The sequence below is a fragment of the Eublepharis macularius genome, chromosome 19 (genome assembly GCF_028583425.1).
Source record: "Eublepharis macularius isolate TG4126 chromosome 19, MPM_Emac_v1.0, whole genome shotgun sequence".
Taxonomy (NCBI): Eukaryota; Metazoa; Chordata; class Lepidosauria; order Squamata; family Eublepharidae; genus Eublepharis; species Eublepharis macularius.
This window is the reverse complement of record NC_072808.1, coordinates 16,329,770-16,348,396: the sequence shown is the minus strand read 5'-3', so window position 1 is coordinate 16,348,396 and position 18,627 is coordinate 16,329,770. Positions and strand designations below refer to the sequence as shown.

The window sequence follows — 18,627 nt, the reverse complement described above, 5'->3', positions numbered from 1 at the left end:
GGACTCTTTACTATTTTGCAACTAGAGACTAACATGACTAACTCCTCTGGATCTATTAAAAATCTAAAGCATTCTTCATCCTTCCCTTCCCCTCCTGCCATCTGGAGTGGTACAATCCAGGAAGAGTTGTAACTTGTAAGTTTTGAGACTGGTGGAACCACCAGTTGTTTGTAGTGGTGTGTGTGTTCGTATTTTTTTGCCAAAGATGTGGATGCTTCTTTCTTATGCATTGTGCTCTCTCCTCAGACGACCCTCACGGCTTCCATCCTTCCAAAGCCTCCAATCACCACGGACCGTTCCCTGACCGACCTTCACCCCCGAAGGCCCGCGATCATTTACGGGCCATCTCCAGCAGCCCCGACCGACGCCCCGGATGGCGGCTTCTGCAGTCCGATCTCTACAATGACGTGAAGGACCGCAGGAACTCTGTTGCCAGCCCTACCAGGTAAACAAAAAGTTACAACTGGACCACGCTGTGAACGTTAGAAGTACCAAGTAAACATTGTGCTATGGACCAGTGCAACACCGTACAAAGTTTACTGGTGCAGATTTCTGGTGTTATCGATTGTGCCGTGTGAAAGGAGAGGAGAGGCTAAACAGCTCTAAACAATTTACAAACAGGCTAAGAAGTCGTAGGTTTGCTGTGTGCAGGCAACTTGTGGAACGCGACTCTGAGGAAGGCATTGAAATGCATGGCAGAACCTATGGCAATGCATAGGTTGTGCTTTCATCGACACAAGGACTAAAGACTGATAGTATGGAGAGAGATTGTGGACTGAATTGTGGAGAAAATATTTTCTGTATATTTTGTATTGGTTCGTGGTTATGTCTGTTCATCAACACAAGGACTGAAGATTGAAGACGGATATTGTGGAGAGATATTGTGGACTGAATTGTGGAGAGAATATTTACTGTATGCTTTGCATTATTTTGGTTTGTGGTTATGTCTTCCTGCACATCTGTATTTTATGTATTATACAATCGAGCACTGTTACAAGTAAACTTTGTATTGTTTCATTGGTCCATAGCCCTACTAGGTGGAGCTGGGAACTTCTCCTCTTTGCTGCTGAGGGCAGAGGTTTGCAGCTTGCTTCTCGGTCACCAAAGATTTGGCTGAGAGATCCGAGCCAGAGCGAAGGCGTGGTTTGCACACGCAGTAGAATGAGCTGTTTGAATCCTGAGATGGTAGAGAGAATGTGCCATATTTATTTGTGGAAATGTGTGTGCAACTCGGAACACCAGCGCAGTGCCCTGGAAGCAGTGTTTCAGGGGACATTTTGGGCAGTAAGGAGAGGGGGAGGCGAGAAAGTCGCGTCCTGTGAGTGGAAATCCTTCCATCCAGGAAAGACTCTGTTGGATCCAACCTATAACATATCCCAGCAATTTTTGAGAAGGGAGAAGCAAGAGAGCATTCGCTGCTTGAGATAAAAACAAAAACTGCAAAATCTTGGCCGGCCTGCACTTCTTTCCTTCTCACATGAAGATGCTCAGCTAAGGGTGAATCTAAGAGTCTCTCTACACAAGACATCTTACATGGGGACGCTCAAGTATAGGGAGACACGTTGTTAACTGGGAAACGTAGTTTAATTTCACCTCTCTGCAGGAGGGTAATTTAAAAAGGCAGAGCTGGCGGAGATCATTCTTCAGAGGGTTTGTTAATTTCATCTTCACCTCCTGGAAGGCTCTGTCAATTTCACTTCCCCTTCCCAAGGCGAAGGTGAAATTAATAAACCCTCTGAGAAGTAAATCTCCGCCAGTTCCATCTTTGTAAACTACCCTCCTCTAGAGAGGTGAAATTGACAGCCTTTTTAAACTATGCTTCCCAGTTAACATTGCGTCTTCCTATACTTGAGCATCCCCATGTAAGATGCCTCATGTAGAGAGACTTCAAGATGGCTTTCCCTTCCAAGGTGTACGGGGTGGGGAGAAGAAGGCTTAAGCATCTCTAGCTGACTCTTCCTACAGGGATGGCTTGTGAGTGGAGCACCAAGCAATGCTTGATTTTTGTAGCGTTCAGTTTTTAGGCATCTGACCTTGTTCACCGTGAAGCAGGTTCTTTGAAATTCAGCTGGACGTGGGAGACACGTAACACCTACCAAGTGCCATGTGATCGCCAGAGGGACTTGAGGCTATACGATGGCTGCACATTCCTTATGGGGACTCAGTTTAGAAGCACTGCAAGGGTCTAATCCTGGTTGGGACTGTAGTACAGGGGGAGGAAGGACTCCTGCCTTCCCCCTGCACCACTTTCCCAACCAGGATTGGGCCTCTGTGGTGCTTCTAAATGGAATTGAACTTGCAACTGATATTTAGTTGTGGTAGATGCAGCATGCAGCTTGGACCTTAACCCAGGCAAGCGCAAATATGACCCCTTAATGTGCACAAGGAATGTTTCTCCTTAACTACAGACTTAAGCCTGTTCTTCTGATCCTTTTTTCCTCTGTTACTTATGCAGCCCAAACCGCACCCTCCCCAGGAGCGTGTCCAGCTTTGAGGGCCGGAGTGTCCCAGCTACTCCAGTCCTGGCGAGAAATGCCTGCAGTGGAAACCACCAGTTCAGGTAAGAATAGTTGGTTTAGGGTTGCCTGTTGGTGTAGGGTTGCCTGGCCATAGAGTTTCTGCCAATTCCTAGAGCTACCCGACATCACTTTTGATTTTCCCAGGAAGTGATGTTGTCACGCCTTTGATGCTACTAGGTTTTTAAATTTCCCGCTTGGAGTGGTGGTGGACAATGGGAGATCGGGGCGGGGAATCGTCTGCCCCCACCAAGAGCTCGGCAGCCCTATTTTGGTGTGTGCCCTGCCAAAGAAAGGTTTGTTGAACCACTCTGGAGCTGGATATAAAAGCTGGTTTGGGGGCACACAGGGATTCGAGAGAGCACCGAAAGTTAATGATTATATTATTTACGGTTTAGGCATGATGCATGCAAATGTTTCAGTTCAGCAGAACTCTGTATCTGTCTGCACAAAGAGAGAGAGAGAGAGAGAGGCTTTCGCAAACAGTCAGATTTACATGTGTGTGTGTCATGCCCTCAGGTCATAGCTGACTTATGGCGACCCCTGGTGGGGTTTTTATGGTAAGAGACTATCAGAGGTGGCTTGCCAGTGCCTGCCTCTGTGACCCTGGTCTTCGTTGGAAGTCTCCCATCCAAACACTAACCAAGGCCGACCCTGCTTAGCTTCTGAGATCTGACAAGATCAGGCTCACCTGGGCTATCCAGATCAGGGCCAGATTTACATAGGACAGTTAAAAATTGAAATCTGTGTGGAGATGGTAGAGAACCACTAAAAGGTAGTGGTAGGGTTCGCCGACATGGCTCTTGTGGGTGCCATGCTGTTCAACCAACACCTTTCCTGGTGCTTGCCATACGTTTTTAGAAAGTGGGCCGGGCCAGACAGGGCTTTTCTCCAGCAAATCTTCTGATTGGCCATTGGAAATCTGATTGGTTGTGTAGATTTTAAAAGGTTTATCCTCTTAAGCAGAGCTTCTCTATGAAATGTTGAAGATTGACTATTAGAGTAATGTATAACTTTGCTCCCTGATAGTTTGCGGCCGGCTCCGCCTCCTGCGGCAGCCATTTTGTGGCTGGCTCCGCCTCCTGCAGCAGCCATTTTGTGGTAGTGAAAACCACTTTGTTTCAGAATTCCAGCAGTGCTCAGAAAGGTTGGGGACCCCAGGGTTAGAGTGTTAGATTAAAGTATAGACGGTCCAAGTTCAAAGCGTACTCTGCTATGAAGTTGACTGGGCTGACCTTGGGCCAGATACGTGCGCTAAGCTTGTTCTGCCTCACAAGGTTGTTGTGATGATTAAAAAAGGAGGAAGGAGGGATGATGACTGTTACCATGAGGTCCTTGGAGAAAGGGTGGCATAAGAATCATAGAATCATAGGATTGGAAGGTATCTCCAGGGTCATCTAGTCCAACCCCCTGCGAAATGCAGGAAATTCACAAATACCTTTCTCTCCCCCCCCACACACACACACCCAGTGACCCTTGCTGCATGCCCAGAAGATGATAAAATACTGTCAAGATCTCTAACCAAACTGGCCAGGGGAAAATTGCTTCCTGACCCCGAAGTGGCAACTGGCATTACCCTGGGCATGTAAGAAGGGGCCACAGGAACTAAGCACTGATGTACCCCTTCCTGCCCTCCCTCTCATGATCTGCCCAGGTTCACAGGATCAGCATTGCTGTCAGGTGGCCATCTAGCCTCTGCTTGAAAACCTCCAAAGAAGGAGAGCCCACCACCTCCCAAGGAAGCCTGTTCCACTGAGGGACTGCTCTGTCAGGAAGTTCTTCCTAAAGTCTTTTGATTTAATTTCAGCCCGTTGGTTCTGGTCTGACATGGGCCAATTCCGCACATGTTGGATCATGCACTTTCAATGCACTTTATCAATCGTTTGAGGTGGATTTTCCAAATGATCTATAAAGAGGATTGGAAGTGCATTATCCAATGTGTGCAGAAGAGGAGAGAGGAGATCCACAAAGATGTTTGGGAAAGCTGTGAGTAGTGGGGGAGAGACAGCTGGTTTTGACAAGTCATAAACTCTGTGTTGAGGAGGTGGGATGCTTACAGTCTAAGTAACCCAGTGGTTTCTCAAATCCCTGATGATTGAGGCATGTTTCTTTCCTGCCCTGAATTAAAATTGGAGGTACAACCTTGCTAAAAAGGTTGACTTTTAGAGAGCATGTAAGAATTATCTGCCCTCAGAGGAACCTACGGCCAGCATGTTTGAATACTGACTGCCCCGGATCAGAGAGGTGAGCAAGTAGAGCTACCGTGGTCAGCCTCTTCTATGGATGGTACTTTGAACTCTCAGAAACTTTGACTGAATAGTTTATGGTAGCCTAACAGTTTCTTTCCAGAACACAGTTTGGGAATTAGTCGTCTTAACTTCTCCCCCTCACTCCTTCAGGTCTGAGGCCCCGGCACTCCACCCCCGGCAGTGGTCAGGCAGCCACGATTCTCAGCTTGGCCCTCCAAGCCGCGACACCAGCGCTGACCGGGCTTCCCTTTTTGCTGCTCGGACCCGCCGTAGTAATAGCTCCGAGGCCTTGATCGAGCGAGCCCCTTCCGAAGACCCTCTGTTGCCCTCTGCCCCCCCTTTCAAGAGCACGGAGGCCCTGACCCCTTCTGTTTCAGGCAGGAATCCTCGCCCGCCCTATAACGATCTTCTCCTGGACTATTACCTTGAACGCCGGTGCTGGGGGGGCGGCGAACATCTGTCCCGCCGGGATGAGCCCCCCCAGCCAGAGTGGACTGCCTTTCCGGAGAGCCCTCTACAGCGCCGAGCCCGCCCGGCTGCCCGCACGAAGTCCTGTGGGCCGCTGCTGCCCCCCCAGTCCCGAGAGGTTGGCTACGGCCCCCCGTTGCCCCCTCACCATAACTTCCATAAAGCCCTAGCCCTGGAGGGACTCAGGGACTGGTACTTGCGCAATGCTGGAGTCAGCCAGAGGGGAGCGCCGGAAAGACGGGGACCTGCTCAGTCCGTACATCAGCCGCTGCGCAGCTACTGTGAACCAGTGGCCCCTAACCCGGAGATGGGCTACTACGGGGGGCCAGGAGGCCTTCCCCACTCACTGAGCTATGCTGGGCAGCCCCTCTATGGCAGGTATGGTGCCCACTTCCGTCCCCTGCCCCGATAACCCCATCATCTTCCATGCTCCCCATGCCATCGTCCCTCCTACCCTTTCTGACTTCGCCTTTTGCTAATCACTTGCTTTTCCGGGGCTGTTTCCGTCTTGGCGTTCTGTTGCTGCCAGCTTGAAAATTCTTTGATTTCCCGGGACGACTCCTTATTTTAAAAGGGCATTATTGGGAGGTGGGAAGGGGTTCTCCAGTGTAGTCACACTTCTTCAGCCAGTTGTTTTTTTAAAGGCCGGAATGATTGTGGCAATCCAAGGCTTGGAAGTGTTGTGGGATGGAAAGTATACGGGAAAGGGAGAAGTCCTTCAATGAGGTCTTGTGGTTTTCCTTCCTGACTCTAATTCTCTCTTTCTCTCTCTCTCTCTTTCATTCTTCGTTCCTCTGCCATGCTCTCCCCAGGCCCTTTGGGGAACTGCTTTACCTGGATGAGCCTGCTGGCCCCTACACCTTGGACTCCACCGAGCATCCGCCCCCAGGGACTTTGGTCTGATACCTGTTCTTTCCCCCAAGGGGAACTGCAGTTCTGTTTCTTTTGATCTCGCTGGTGCCTCTTTTTTTCTTTCCTTCTGTGTCCCATACCATGTTTCGTGTGGGACTCCCTGCTGGCAGGGTTTGTGTGTGTGTGCACGTGTGTGCGCGTGTGAGTGAGGACGAGCAAGAAAGGATTGTTGCATGTTACACTAGAGACACAACGAGGGGAGGAACGTGTCTCGAATTCCTATACATTATTGTCCCTCCCCCCCAGATATTGGGGTATGTATCTGCTGTACCACCCGCTCCCCAAAAGGGTTTGAATACTGTTTGGATTCTCTCTTACGGTCACGTGGAAGTTGGTGAGGTGTGGCATTTTAAGACCTTGGAATTTATAGTCAGAGGGGGCGTGTGTGTTTTGTGTATGCATGTGCTTCGGTTTTTGCCTTGTCAAATGTCAAATAGCACAGAGCGTCAACTTGCTAACGAACATCAGTCCTGTAAAGCAAAAGTCTCCCATATCTCATTTTGCCCAAAATGTGTTGCTCCTACCAATGCGCCTCCCCAACTTGGGGAGAGGAATATGGAGAGAGCCCCTGACACCCCCCCCTTGTTATTTCCCCACATTTCGTTCTTGGCCTGTTAGCTGAGTGTTGAGGACAGAGTTCTTGGCTTTGATTCAGTTAAATTATTATTAGTAGGCGGGTAATGGGCAAGCCCTACCTGCTGAACTGCCCATTTACTTCAGGCAGCTCCCCTCATTCCATCCTCTCTGGGGAACCCAACAGTTACTGTGGCAACATACGGAAGGTGGACTTCGCATACAAGGGAATGCATGTGCTTAAAACATCTGTGCGCACAAGATCTCGGGGACCAACATGCGTGGGGTCTCCATGCTGTCTGATCTGTCAGTCTAATGCAGATGTTTACAGGGCAACATGCAAGGTTGCCTTTTAAACTCCTAAAAGCACAGTTCCAAACCCTTCATACCTTCCCAAAGTGTTTGGTATACATTAATGTACAGATTGTATAAGGGAGTCTGAATGTAAAATTGAGCACTGTGCATATGGAAAGGGGGTTTCTATAATAAAGATTGTTAAAGTGAATACAGCTGTGATGTGTGTATCTTATAAGCCATCAACAGGGACTGTTAAAGTGGGGGGGGTCATGGGTTTCTTCATTCTCCCTCCCCCTGGTTACAATTCCAGCCAGGGCCCCAACCTGCAAAAGATGGCTTATGGGGGGCTCCATTCACAGCAAGCTTGACCCACCGACAGGATAGTTCTGTTGTGTTCTGCTCTAACCAGGAAATCAAACTAGAGGGCCACCTGCCCCCCCCCCCTCTATCCCATTAATTACAGTAAGTGGGGCCACAAAGGTTAGAGCTTAAGCCCTGGAGATTGACGGTCATAATTTTAGCCTTGGTATCACGACGTCCTGGGAATGCTGTTGGATTGATTGATGGACAGTTTTAGATAAGCATTCCCAGTTATGCTCAGGCAGGGGTTATTTGCTGGAAAAGAACACCCGGAATTTCTGGGGCGGATGCAGAACAAGAGGCTGAGTGAACCACCTGGTAAGCAAAGAGACCAGTGTGTGTGTGAAGAGGGACGCATAAAGCAAGATGGAATCATAACCCAGGAATCTCACCTCTGAGTTTACTCACAGGATTTAGGTAATCCATTCTGTCATACATATCCTCCCTGATCTGTAATACGAGTATCACAGGAGGAAACGCTTTGCCCCTGCAGTCCCCTTAGGCCAAGAAGAGACTGAAGAAAAGACTTTGCCCCTCCCAAGGTGATTGGGGGAGGGATAAATGGGCTCCCGAGGCAGCTGTGAGCCCAAGTTTCCCCTCCCCAAACACATCTCCACCAGAAAGGAGGGTTACATCTTCATTTATTTATTTAACACAATTTCTCTCCCACAAGCAAAAGACAGCTTATGGGTCAAATTTGAAACAATACAAATAGCAGTATTAAATGCCTAACTAAACATGGATTTTTTGCAGAGGGGGAAGGCACACGAAACACTGAAAAATAAAATCCAGCAATAAGAAATTTTAAAATGCGGTCAATTGAAACAATTACAAACGGTGAAGAAGCTTTTTTTTTTTTTAACCCCGCATTGGAATCTACCAAGGATACCCTGCAGATGGTTGTATTGATGGATGCACAGAGAAAGGCCTGACTTGAAAAGGCAGGTATGTATCGGACTAAGAAAAACGTTCATCTTAAACGTTCAAAAGGTAATACACCAGCACTTGTGCTTGGAAGTGAACAGGCAGCTGGTGAGGTTCAGGCAAAAAGATGTCTAATATCTCACACCAGTCAGCAATCTCCCTGCTGTCTGGCGTACCAATTTAAACTATTGAACAATCTTCAAGGGCAGCTCCAAGCAAACCACCTTGTAGTAGTCTAATCTCGATGTGATTGGAGCATGGATAACTGTAGCAAGATCTCATGTTGTGAAGGAAGGCCATGCTACGTGTCACTGGAGAGAACTAAACATCTGGTCTGGATGGAGCTTCAGATTCAGGTTTCCAGTATGTCAGCCACAGAGCAGACCCATTTTACTAAACACGGTGGCCTACATTACAGGCTGTTGTGAGGACTATGGAGGCAATGCATGCGCGTCAAAAAAATGTGACATTCTACAAAAATGCTAAGTAGCAGTTCTATTTGTGGAAGTTAGGTCCATCCATGGCTGCTGGCCACGGTGTCTAAAGGGAACTTCTGTATGCAGAGGCAGCAACCCTCTAAACACCAGTGATGGAAGGAAACATCAGAGGAAGGCCTTGGCCTCTGTGCCGTGTTTGTTGGCTTTCCAGGACAATTGGTTGGTGCTGGACTAGATAGACCACCGGTCCAATCCAGCAGGCCTCGTGTTCTTACTCTATAGCACAGATATAGAGAGAGCTTTCGGGGTCCACAGATAAAGGGATCTGTACCTGATCAGATCGAGGGAGATGGAAGGAGGGTTCCAGTGCAATTAGGGTTGCCAGGTCCCCCTAACCCCCTGGGGCGGGAGATTGGAGGCCCAGCATCTACCTTTTGATGCCCCTCTCTTGTGTGCGCAGAGTGCACGCACTCCCGGCCTGCACAATGATGTCATTTTTGGGAAGTGACACCATCGTGCGGGTCACATGCTGCCCTGACAGCGCTCCTACACCCCACAGGGGGCTGAATCAGGCCAAATTTGGCCCCGAATCAGCCCCCTGTGGAGCGTGGGAGCGCTGCTGCACTCCACAGGGGGCTGAATCGGGCCCAGATTGGCCCGAATCCAGCCACTGTGGAGTGCGGGAGCTGTCATATATGTCTACGTATCTGCCATGAGTATTTTTCTGCATTCTGTGCTCTGTACTGATCCTCTGAGAGTATATGAAGTTGCATATCAGTGGCCTGTTTGGCTGGAAGTTGCTTATCTTGCAGGTGCCTACTGTGGTGTCAACTTACATTTTCGCAGCTGCTCGAGAATGTGTCCTTGAGCACCAGCTCGAACCTGGGAACTAAAAATGACTTCATTTTTTGCTTCTCTCCTCCAGTTCTTCTTGCCTCCTATCTCAACCCCCCCCCCTTTTCCTGGCTCTTTCGCGCCAGAATCCTAACCGTCCATATCCTACAGGCAGGAACTTGCCCTGTAAGTAACCCCTCCAAACCTCTACACATCACTTCTGCCAATACCCTTGTCTGTGTATGCTGATACTGATGGATCTCATACACTGGAGTGTGTGCAATGGAGTATTATGGGGATCTAACTGCCAGAACCTGATCGGAGCACTCCCACGCTCCGCAGCAGCCTGATTCGGCCCGAATCCAGCTCGATTCGGCCAGCTGCAGCGCACAGGAGGATGGCGTGCCGCCCAGGAGGTGTGTTCCCCCTCAACCAGGCAGGTAAGTGGGAATAGCGGTGGAGGGTGGGAGCAGGAGATGCCCTGCCCCCACCGGGGGGCTGGCAACCCTAAATGCAATAGTCTAAGCCCACTGTTTAACACTTGATCTCTGTGGGCTTGGAGTGGAGTAACTCCACATGGCATTGCAGTGTTGAGCCTAGCAAGAAAATAATTCTGAACGGGCAGCAGTTCATGCAACCTGCAGTAAGGCCATTTTGCTTCCTCCTTCCTCATTCATTCATCTACACACACAAGTCAAGTACAGAGAGGCCCATTCCCCCTAAAGCATAAGCCGAAAAAGAAAAAGACCCAACCTTCGACGGCAAGTCTTTGCCAAGCCATCACACTTTTTGTAACACAAAATAGTACACAGGGGTTTTTTATTACCAGTTCCATCCCCTACCCTTGTCAAACAGATACTAGTTGGGTATTTAAAGATAAGGAGGGGTGCCGTATTTCCACCCCGTCTTTTTGGCAATGCATCTGGACCCTTGAGGAAACGTAGCGGCGTCGTCTTTGCTGCTCAGAGCTACGTATTCTGTCGGTTCATTCTTGAAAAGTTTTGCGTAAGACCCAACTGATCGTGGACTGGCTTGGACAAGCATGCATTGTGACAGAGCATGTTCTGGACTTTGCCTCTTGGAATGGGTGAGGCTCTCACAATCTCCTAAAAATGCTATGCAAAACGGAAATTACCTAGGGCACCTCCCCTCCCGGGCAACTGGGGACTGCACAAGCTGCATGTGGCTTCAGCCTTTTGGAATTTCACCTCCACGCTAAGCATAAAGGAAGAGAAACCTATGGAGGGATGAGAATGCTGGCCTTCACAGCTCATAAGAACACTTAGCTCAGTCATCTTTTAAATGACTCCACCTTCCCTCAACCTTACCTAACTTCCTCCGATAGGAAATCTCTCGATAAAACTTAAGAGGCCAAAAGCCAGAAGGCCAGGTGCAGCACGGGGGGCTGAAACTGAACCATACCTTGTCCCGGCAGAAAACCACTAGATGGATTTAGGCCAGCCACCGCCTCTCATTCCTTCCTCCGCAAAATACAGGGATAATACCACTTCTGCCCTCCCTTACAGGGCTGTTGCCAGGATTACAACATGACAATGCATGTGAAGTGCGTCCAAATATTTGACTATCTAAATGCTAGGAATAATTATTCTAGAGATGAGCCTTCATTGGAACAGCCAAAACTAGCCCGCTTTCCTAGCTGACTACTCTTTACACTAGGACCAAGTCTTGATTCATCACGAATAAAATCAAGTGTCAAGAGTCCCACAGGCTAACATTTAAAAAAATACTGCCTTTCATTTCAATATTCTCTTTTGCTGCTTCTTCCTTTCTCTAGGATATGTGAGAGGTTTCCTAAGATCAGACAGGGAACAGTCCCGATAGTCAATACTTACAGTCAATACTTACAAGAATACAGTCTTGATTTTACCGCCCTCACCCCTACCCTTTTGCTCTGCTATTAATCCTCATCTTCTGCACCTGGAGTCTGGGAGCGCCACTGGTTATTCACAATAATCCAGGGAAAGTGCCTCATTTACTCAAGCTCATAGCCAAGCCACTAGATTGGGTTAAGTGAACAGACAGCAACAGAGTGGGGGATGTTGACAGTCAACGAAAGGAAGGCGACATATCCAGAGGAAGGGAGAAATGGGGTGACTGCACTTAGGATCCGGCTTCTTGTTCCTGCCCAAGAGCTTCTAGGAGCAGCCCCATGGGCGTCCGCTTCAATCCGATGCTTTCGATTTTGTTCTCGATCTTGTTTTTGAGATTGCGGAGACGCAGGGAAGCGTGGATGAGAATCACTGCAGAGAAGGCGGAAAGACAAGGTGGAGATAGAGAGAGCAAAATGAAACCCTCCTACATCTTCCTGCTACACACTCTGTCCCCTGGAGGGTGGAGGTAGAGGAACATGAGAATTGACGTCCATGCTAACTGTTGCTTCTATTCCCGCTGAGTTATCTGCAATCTGTTAATCCCTCCGGCCCTGAGATACAGAGCTGGTATGCTCCGTCTCTGTTCCCTCCAACTTGAGTAGAACAGATACAAAGCAATGAGTGATACAACCAGCCTCCTCTAGAACAGTGGTCTTGAAGTCATGAATTGGGGCCCTCAGATGGGGGCCACAGCCCCCATGTGCTAGCTTGTGAAACACTGCGGAGGTGCCAATCTTATTTGCTGCCCTTCGGAAGGAAAGACCTGGAGCACAGAGAACAGGCGGACTGGGAGTTCCAAGTTCAAATCCCTGTTCAGCCATGAAGATTTGTGGGTAGCCTCATCCAACTCACTCTTTCTCAGCCTAACCTTCCTTACAAGGTTGTTGCAAAGATAACACCCAGTAGCTGCTGGCACAGCCCCTTCCCCCCCTTCTCCACCAGCTCCCAGTTTGGGACTCACATGCTATGGGTGCAGCAACGAAACACAGGAAGACGGCAGAACCATCAAAGAGAGACACCAGGAAGTACGCAGAGCCCAAGACGGCGAGGAGGCAGGTGCCAGGATAGTTCCGCCGGAAGCGCCGCACGGGGGCCTTGTTCTCCGCCGCCCAGACAAAGCCCACAAAGATCAGAGTGACCAGTGCCCCACTCAGCAGAGTCAGGAGGAGACGGAAGTATCTGCAGGAGACGGGCCAGAGGTAGGGTTGCCAAGCTCCAGGTGGTGCCTGGAAATCTCCCAGAATCACAACTGATCTCCCATGGGGAGAATGGCTGCTCTAGAGGGTGGAATCTATGGTATTGTGTATCATTGAGGTCCCTCCCCACCCAAACCCCACCTCCCTAGACTCCATCCCCAAATCTCAAGTAATTTCCCACCTCGGAGTTGATAACTCTAGCAAGCAGGGACCGACCCAGGAATCCATTTTCAGTTTAGATTAGAGGACAATATATCTTGTTGACATGCCAAGAAGATATATAACCATGGCCAAACAGGGGGACAGATCTCCCAAGGATCCATTAGGAGTGTTAGTGCAGAAAGATCCAGAGGGGTTAGCCGTGTTAATCTGCAGTAGCAAAATAGCAAAGAGTCCAGTAGCACCTTTAAGACTAACCAACTTTACTGCAGCATAAGCTTTCAAGAGCCACAGCTCTCTTTGTCAGATGCATACCTTCACTAACTGACGGTGAATTTCATCTCCCATTGTGGCCTGCTCCAATGTTTTTAAGCAGCGTGGTGTAATGGTTAGGACTGGGAGATCCGGATTCGAATCCTCAGTGCGCTATAGGTGACCTTGGGCCCAGTCACACCCACTCTACCTAACCTACCTCACAGGGTGGTTGGCATGAGGCTAAAATGGGAGAAGGGGTTAAGGATGCTCTAAAGTACTGCAGGGAGAGAAAAGCAGCTTCTAAATATCGAAACAAACCACTTTGAGGTGTGGAACTCCAGCCGGGGACCTTTCCCATGGGTGGAAGAAGAGAAGTAACAGCAAACTGGCAGCTCTGTTGCCCTATGGCTGGCAGCTCTTCAAAGCAAAGGGGCAGGGCCAGTGGGAAAAGGGGAATTTTGTTGCTCTTTAAAGACCTACTGGGCTTGAATTTGGTTGCCCAAGGGGGACAACCTTACCTGACCCATGCCCTCTCTTCCCTCCCATTGGGGTTTGCTGAAGCATTCAGGTCCCACCCCAAAAGAGCAATATTTGGGTCCAGTAGCACCTTAAAGATTAACTAGATTTCCAGGGCATGAGGTTTCAAGAGACAAAACTCCCTTTGTCAGATACATGGAGGGGAAACGAGCTTTGATTCTCTAGGGATCTAATTGGTGCTGGACTCTTAACCTTTCTCTTCTACTGCAGACCAACCTGGTTACCCATCCCAGAAGGTTAACTGCTCCATGGAAAGAACGCAGATCCCATAAGATTTCCCTCCTCCCGTTGTCCCTCCCGGATCCCCCGGAATGCCTGCCCAGTTCCCCTTCTTTCTTCCAGCTTGAACGCATTAGGGTTGCCAACTGATCTCCAAGCAGTAGGTCCGGTAGCACCTATAAGACTAAGAAAATTAGTGGTAGGGTATGAGCTTCCGTGAGTCGCAGCTCGCTTCTTCCACAAATTGTGTTAGTCTTATAGGTGCTACTGGACTCTTGCTCTTTTCCACTGCTACCAACAGACTAACACAGCTACCCATCCAGATCTGAAGAAGTGAGCTGTGACTCCCAAAAGTTCACACCCTACCACCAATTCTGTTAGTCTTAGAGGTGCTATGGGACTTTTGCTCATTTCCACTGCTACAAACAGAATAACACGGCTACCCATCTAGATCTGAAGGGAGCTGTGACTCCCAAAAGCTCACACCCTATCACCAATTCTGTTAGTCTTATAGATGCTACAGGACTCTTGCTCTTTTCCACTGCTACCGACAAACACAGCTACCCATCTAGATCTGAAGAATCGAGCTGTGACTCACAAAAGTTCACATCCTACCACCAATTTTGTTATTTTTACAGGCGCTAGTGGACTCTTGCCCTTTTCCACTGCTACAGACTAACACTTGATCTCTAAAAGATAGAGATCAGGCCACCTGGAGAAAGCAGCTCTTTTGATTTTTTTTTAATATTTTCAAAATAAAAGGGGTACAGAAAGAAAAGGGGGAGATATAGGGTCAAAGGAGGGGTAAGATTTTGCACTACAAGTTATTTAAATACAGAGTACTCAAAACGTATCTTATTCAGAGTGAATCAATATTAAAATAAAGAATACATATACTATTCCAGCGACTGTATATCTTCACATTTACCTTCCCAAACTAAATATATCATGCAATCTACCTCGTCGTTAATATTTGCCCATTTGAGAAAGCGGCTCTTTTGGAGGGGGGGGGCGGACTCTGGCATGATGCCCTGGCTGAGGTCCCTCCCCACTGCAATCCCTGCCCCATGCAGGCTCCGTCCCCAAATCTCCAGGAATGTCCCGCCCCAGAGTTGGCACCGCTCGCGGGCACGGCGCCCTGGTCCCCCAGCGCTCTGCCTCCGTGGCGCACGGCGCCGACTCACCCGCCCAGCAGCAGCCCCGCGCCCAGCACCAGCAGGTAATTGCTCTGGTAGTACAGGAGGTTGTTGATGACCCGGTTGTGCCACCGCTGCAGGTCCCGCAGGTCCGGCGGAGCCAGCCGGGTGGAGCCCAGCAAGAAGTCGTCCAGCGGCCGCACCGGCGGGAGCCGCACCTCGGACATCTTCGCTCGTTTAGGGGATGGGGCGGGCGGAGAGGCGGGTGGGGACGGGAGGACTACAATCCCCACAATGCACCGCCGCAAGGAAAGATGGGAAACCGAGTCCCAAGCAGACAGGAATGTCACGGCCCTTGCAAGATTCGCGAGATTTGAATCCAGAGGCATCGCCTTGAGGGCGCTGCAGCAGAGGTTGCCAACTCCAGGTTGAGAAATTCCTGGGATTTCCGGTTTTTTTTAAAAAAAATCCACGATCATTATTCAGTGCTGCTGTGTTAGGGTTGCCAGCTCCAAGTCAGGAAATCCCTGGAGATCTGGGGAGTGAAACCTGTAGAAATCTGGAAAAAGAGGGGTTTGGGGAGCGAAAGGATCTTGGCCTGGTATAATTCCATAGAGTCCAACCCCACCCCACCCCAAAGTAGCCATTTTCTCCAGGTGAACTGATCTCTGGCCTGGAGACAAGTTGTAATTCCGGGAGATCTCCAGCCACTACCTGGAGGCTGGCAACCGTATGCTGTGTGCATTATTTTGAATTTGAGCTGGAAGCTGCAAGGGAGAAATTGTGTTAAAAAATAAACTGGAACTGACTTTTCTTCTGGAAATGTGTTCGGGGAGGGGCAACTTTATAACAACACTTGTGCTCTTAACCAGACAGCTGTGCTCTTAAAAGCTTTGCTTTTTAAATGCTTTTTAAAGTGTTTGGATAGGTGTGTGACTGGCTTTTCAGGTATGTTAGTCCACAAACTGGCAGTTCTCGTTTGAATAGCAACATTTCATTTATATACTGCTCTTCGGGACAACTTAACGTCCACTCAGAGCGGTTTACAAAGTATGTTGTTATTAGCCCCCTGTGAGGTGGGTGGGGCTGAGAGAGCTCCAGAGAGCCGTGACTAGCCCAAGGTCACCCAGCTGGCTTCAAGTGGAGGAGTGGGGAATCAAACCTGGCTCTCCAGATTAGAGTCCTGCTGTTCTTCACCACTTCACCAAAGTGCCTCTGAGCACATTTATCCTTCCCCAATCACCTTGGAGAAGGGCAAAGTCTCTTCCTTCAGTCTCTTTGCAGAGACAAAGCATTTCCGCCTCTGGTCCTCATATTACACATCAGGGTGTGTGATGTGGATGACAGAGTAGATTACCGAAGTCCTATGAGTAAACTCATAAGAGGTGAGATTCTCGAACAGTTTATAATTCCATCTTGTTGGACATGATCACCCAAGCACAAACAGACACACTTGTCTCTTTGCTTATCAGGTTCTTCATCCCGCCTCTTGTTCTGCACCCCCCCACCCGTAATTCCTGGCATTATGTTCCAGCAAATTATCCTTGCCTGAGCGTAACGGGGACTGCTTCTCTAAAACTGCCCGTCAATTGGTTAACAGCTCTCTTGGGGATGCAGCAGATCCGGCTCAACAATTTAAGCAGGAATGACAAAGAGAAAATTACGACCATCAATCTCCAAGGCCTCTACCTTTTATGGCCCTACTTGCTATATTTAATGAGATGGCGGTGGGGGGATGTCTGGAAAAAATTAAGAATGCTATTTTCAAAAACCTTGAGCGGGATAGTAGAATAAAATTGGGATTTTTGAAAATGTTGACAACCTCTAAAGTACGTTCTCACAATTTGCCAAAGTGGATTGCAGCAGCAAAATCTTTCCTCCTGTGACCCTCATGTTACCGATCTGGGTGTGTGATGTGGGTAATAGAGTGGATTACTTAAGATCCCCTGTGAGCTTCCCAGTTTATGATTCTATCTTGTTTTCCAGAAGGACATCCCTCCCCCACTTGTCTCTCTGCTTACCACGTTCTTTATCCAACCACTTGTTCAGCATCTGCCCCAGAAATCTGTGGCATTATATTCTAGCAAACTATTCCTGGTGGTGGTGGAAAGTGCCATCAAGTCAAAGCTGACTTATGGCGATCCCTCTTGGGCAAGAGACTAACCTAGGTGGGTTTGCCATTGGCAGCCTCTGCAACCTTGGTTTTCTTCGGAGGTTTTCCATCCAGTTGCTAAGCAAGGCCAGCCCTGCTTAGCTCCCAAGAGCTGACGAGATTGGGCTTGTCTGGGCTATACAGGTCAGGGCAAATTATCTGTATGTGAACATAATTGGGAAAGCTTATCTAGAGCTGTCTATCAGTTGAGTAACAGCTCTCTTGGGGATGAAATAGATCTCTCTCAACAATTTGCCTGGGAATGCCAAAGCTAAATTTATGGCCTGCAATCTCCTAGGCTTATACTCTGCCCTTTGTTCCCTTATTCACTGTATTTAATGAGATGCAGAGGAGTTAGCCGTGTTAGTCTGTAGTAGCAAAATCAAAAAGAGTCCAGTAGCACCTTTAAGACTAACCAATTTTATTATAGCACAAGCTTTCGAGAATCAAGTTCTCTTCGTCAGATGCCTGATCAAAACTGTTTTCAGTTTTACATTTCCAAGCAAAGGAATGTTTTGATTGCCTCTATGCTAATTGCATTCTGCCTTCTTGTGATTTATGCTCCCCTCCTTCCCCCTCCTCTTCTGTATCTGCCCAGTTTTGATCAGGCATCTGACGAAGAGAACTTGATTCTCGAAAGCTTATGCTATAATAAAATTGGTTAGTCTTAAAGGTGCTACTGGACTCTTTTTGATTTTAATGAGATGGGAGAGGAAGTTTGGGAACGGTAATCAAGAATGCTATTTTCAAAAGCTGGAGTGGGGTAGGAGAGTAAAATTGTGATTTTTGAAAACACTGACGTCTCTGAATTACTTTCTCTCAATTCCAGGAAGAGTAGCCACGGTAGGCTGCAGCTGTAGCTTGAACCAGGAGTTTGGTGGCATCTTATAGGCTTACACATTTATTGCAGCAGAAGCATGTGTGAGTCAGCGATCATAGCACTGAAGTGTGCGTGCATGGTTAGTATTCACAGCGAGTTACTAGCAACCCTCCAGCGCATCTGACAAACTGATCTCTGACTCACGCAAGCTTCTGCTCCAATAAATATTTGGGAAGTCTTTATGGTGTCACTGGACTCCTGTTTCATTGTATGGGCACATTCCAGGGGAAGTGGATCATGGCATCCTAGTTTTGCATGTGAGCAAACTCTGTGGACGGTGTCGTTCTTTGAGACAGAGTGGAAGTTCTTTCTGTCACAGCGTGTCCTTGCAAAGAAAAGGGTTTTCTTAGAACCAAGGCCTGAATCCTCTTGTAGTCTGAGATGCTACACTCACTACCTGGACAAACAGCTTTGCCAGGGAACTGATGCACATTGGGGATAGGATCTTTAAAAATACGCCCTCACCTAGCAGTTCCAGTCCAAATCTGCCATCAGCCCAGACCATGGCTGCTGTTTTTATTTATTTTTTTATTTACGTCATTTATAGTCCGCCTTTCTCACTGAGACTCAAGGCGGATTACACAGTATGAGGTCAATACAATCAGTATCAAGTAAGCACGTTTCAATACAA

General features: G+C 48.4%; 2 protein-coding genes across 4 annotated transcripts in view; one reads left to right on the top strand and one right to left on the bottom strand.

The window, feature by feature from the left end:
* CCDC120 (coiled-coil domain containing 120) overlaps positions 1-7,217 on the top strand; it is a 42,729-nt gene extending 35,512 nt beyond the window's left edge. For 2 of the 3 annotated variants that reach the window (XM_055003929.1, XM_055003930.1), the window contains exons 7-9: positions 247-445; positions 2,456-2,560; positions 4,916-7,217. In XM_055003929.1, the coding sequence (XP_054859904.1) occupies positions 247-445; positions 2,456-2,560; positions 4,916-5,645 (1,034 nt within the window). In that variant the 3' untranslated portion in view covers positions 5,646-7,217. Of the gene's footprint in view, positions 1-205; positions 446-2,455; positions 2,561-4,915 lie in introns of all 3 variants that reach the window. The other variant, XM_055003931.1, reaches the window with a different exon arrangement.
* A 3,155-nt stretch (positions 7,218-10,372) lies between these two features.
* On the bottom strand, positions 10,373-15,208 carry PRAF2 (PRA1 domain family member 2). The gene is made up of 3 exons (XM_055003875.1): positions 15,013-15,208; positions 12,424-12,641; positions 10,373-11,831 (listed from the first exon to the last, which is right to left on the bottom strand). Exons 1-3 carry the CDS (start codon positions 15,189-15,191, stop codon positions 11,692-11,694), a joined length of 537 nt encoding a protein of 178 aa, XP_054859850.1. The 5' UTR covers positions 15,192-15,208; the 3' UTR covers positions 10,373-11,691.
* Between the last annotated feature and the right edge of the window lie 3,419 nt (positions 15,209-18,627).

What these genes read in the sequence shown, in the direction of transcription:
- PRAF2 (XM_055003875.1), bottom strand. Translation starts at nt 15,191, where the DNA reads ATGTCCGAGGTGCGGCTCCCGCCGGTGCGGCCGCTGGACGACTTCTTG. An exon ending in GCGGGGCTGCTGCTGGGCGG is followed by an intron (nt 12,642 to 15,012) that starts GTGAGTCGGCGC and finishes CGTCTCCTGCAG; the next exon opens with ATACTTCCGTCTCCTCCTGA. An exon ending in CGTTGCTGCACCCATAGCAT is followed by an intron (nt 11,832 to 12,423) that starts GTGAGTCCCAAA and finishes CCTTCTCTGCAG; the next exon opens with TGATTCTCATCCACGCTTCC.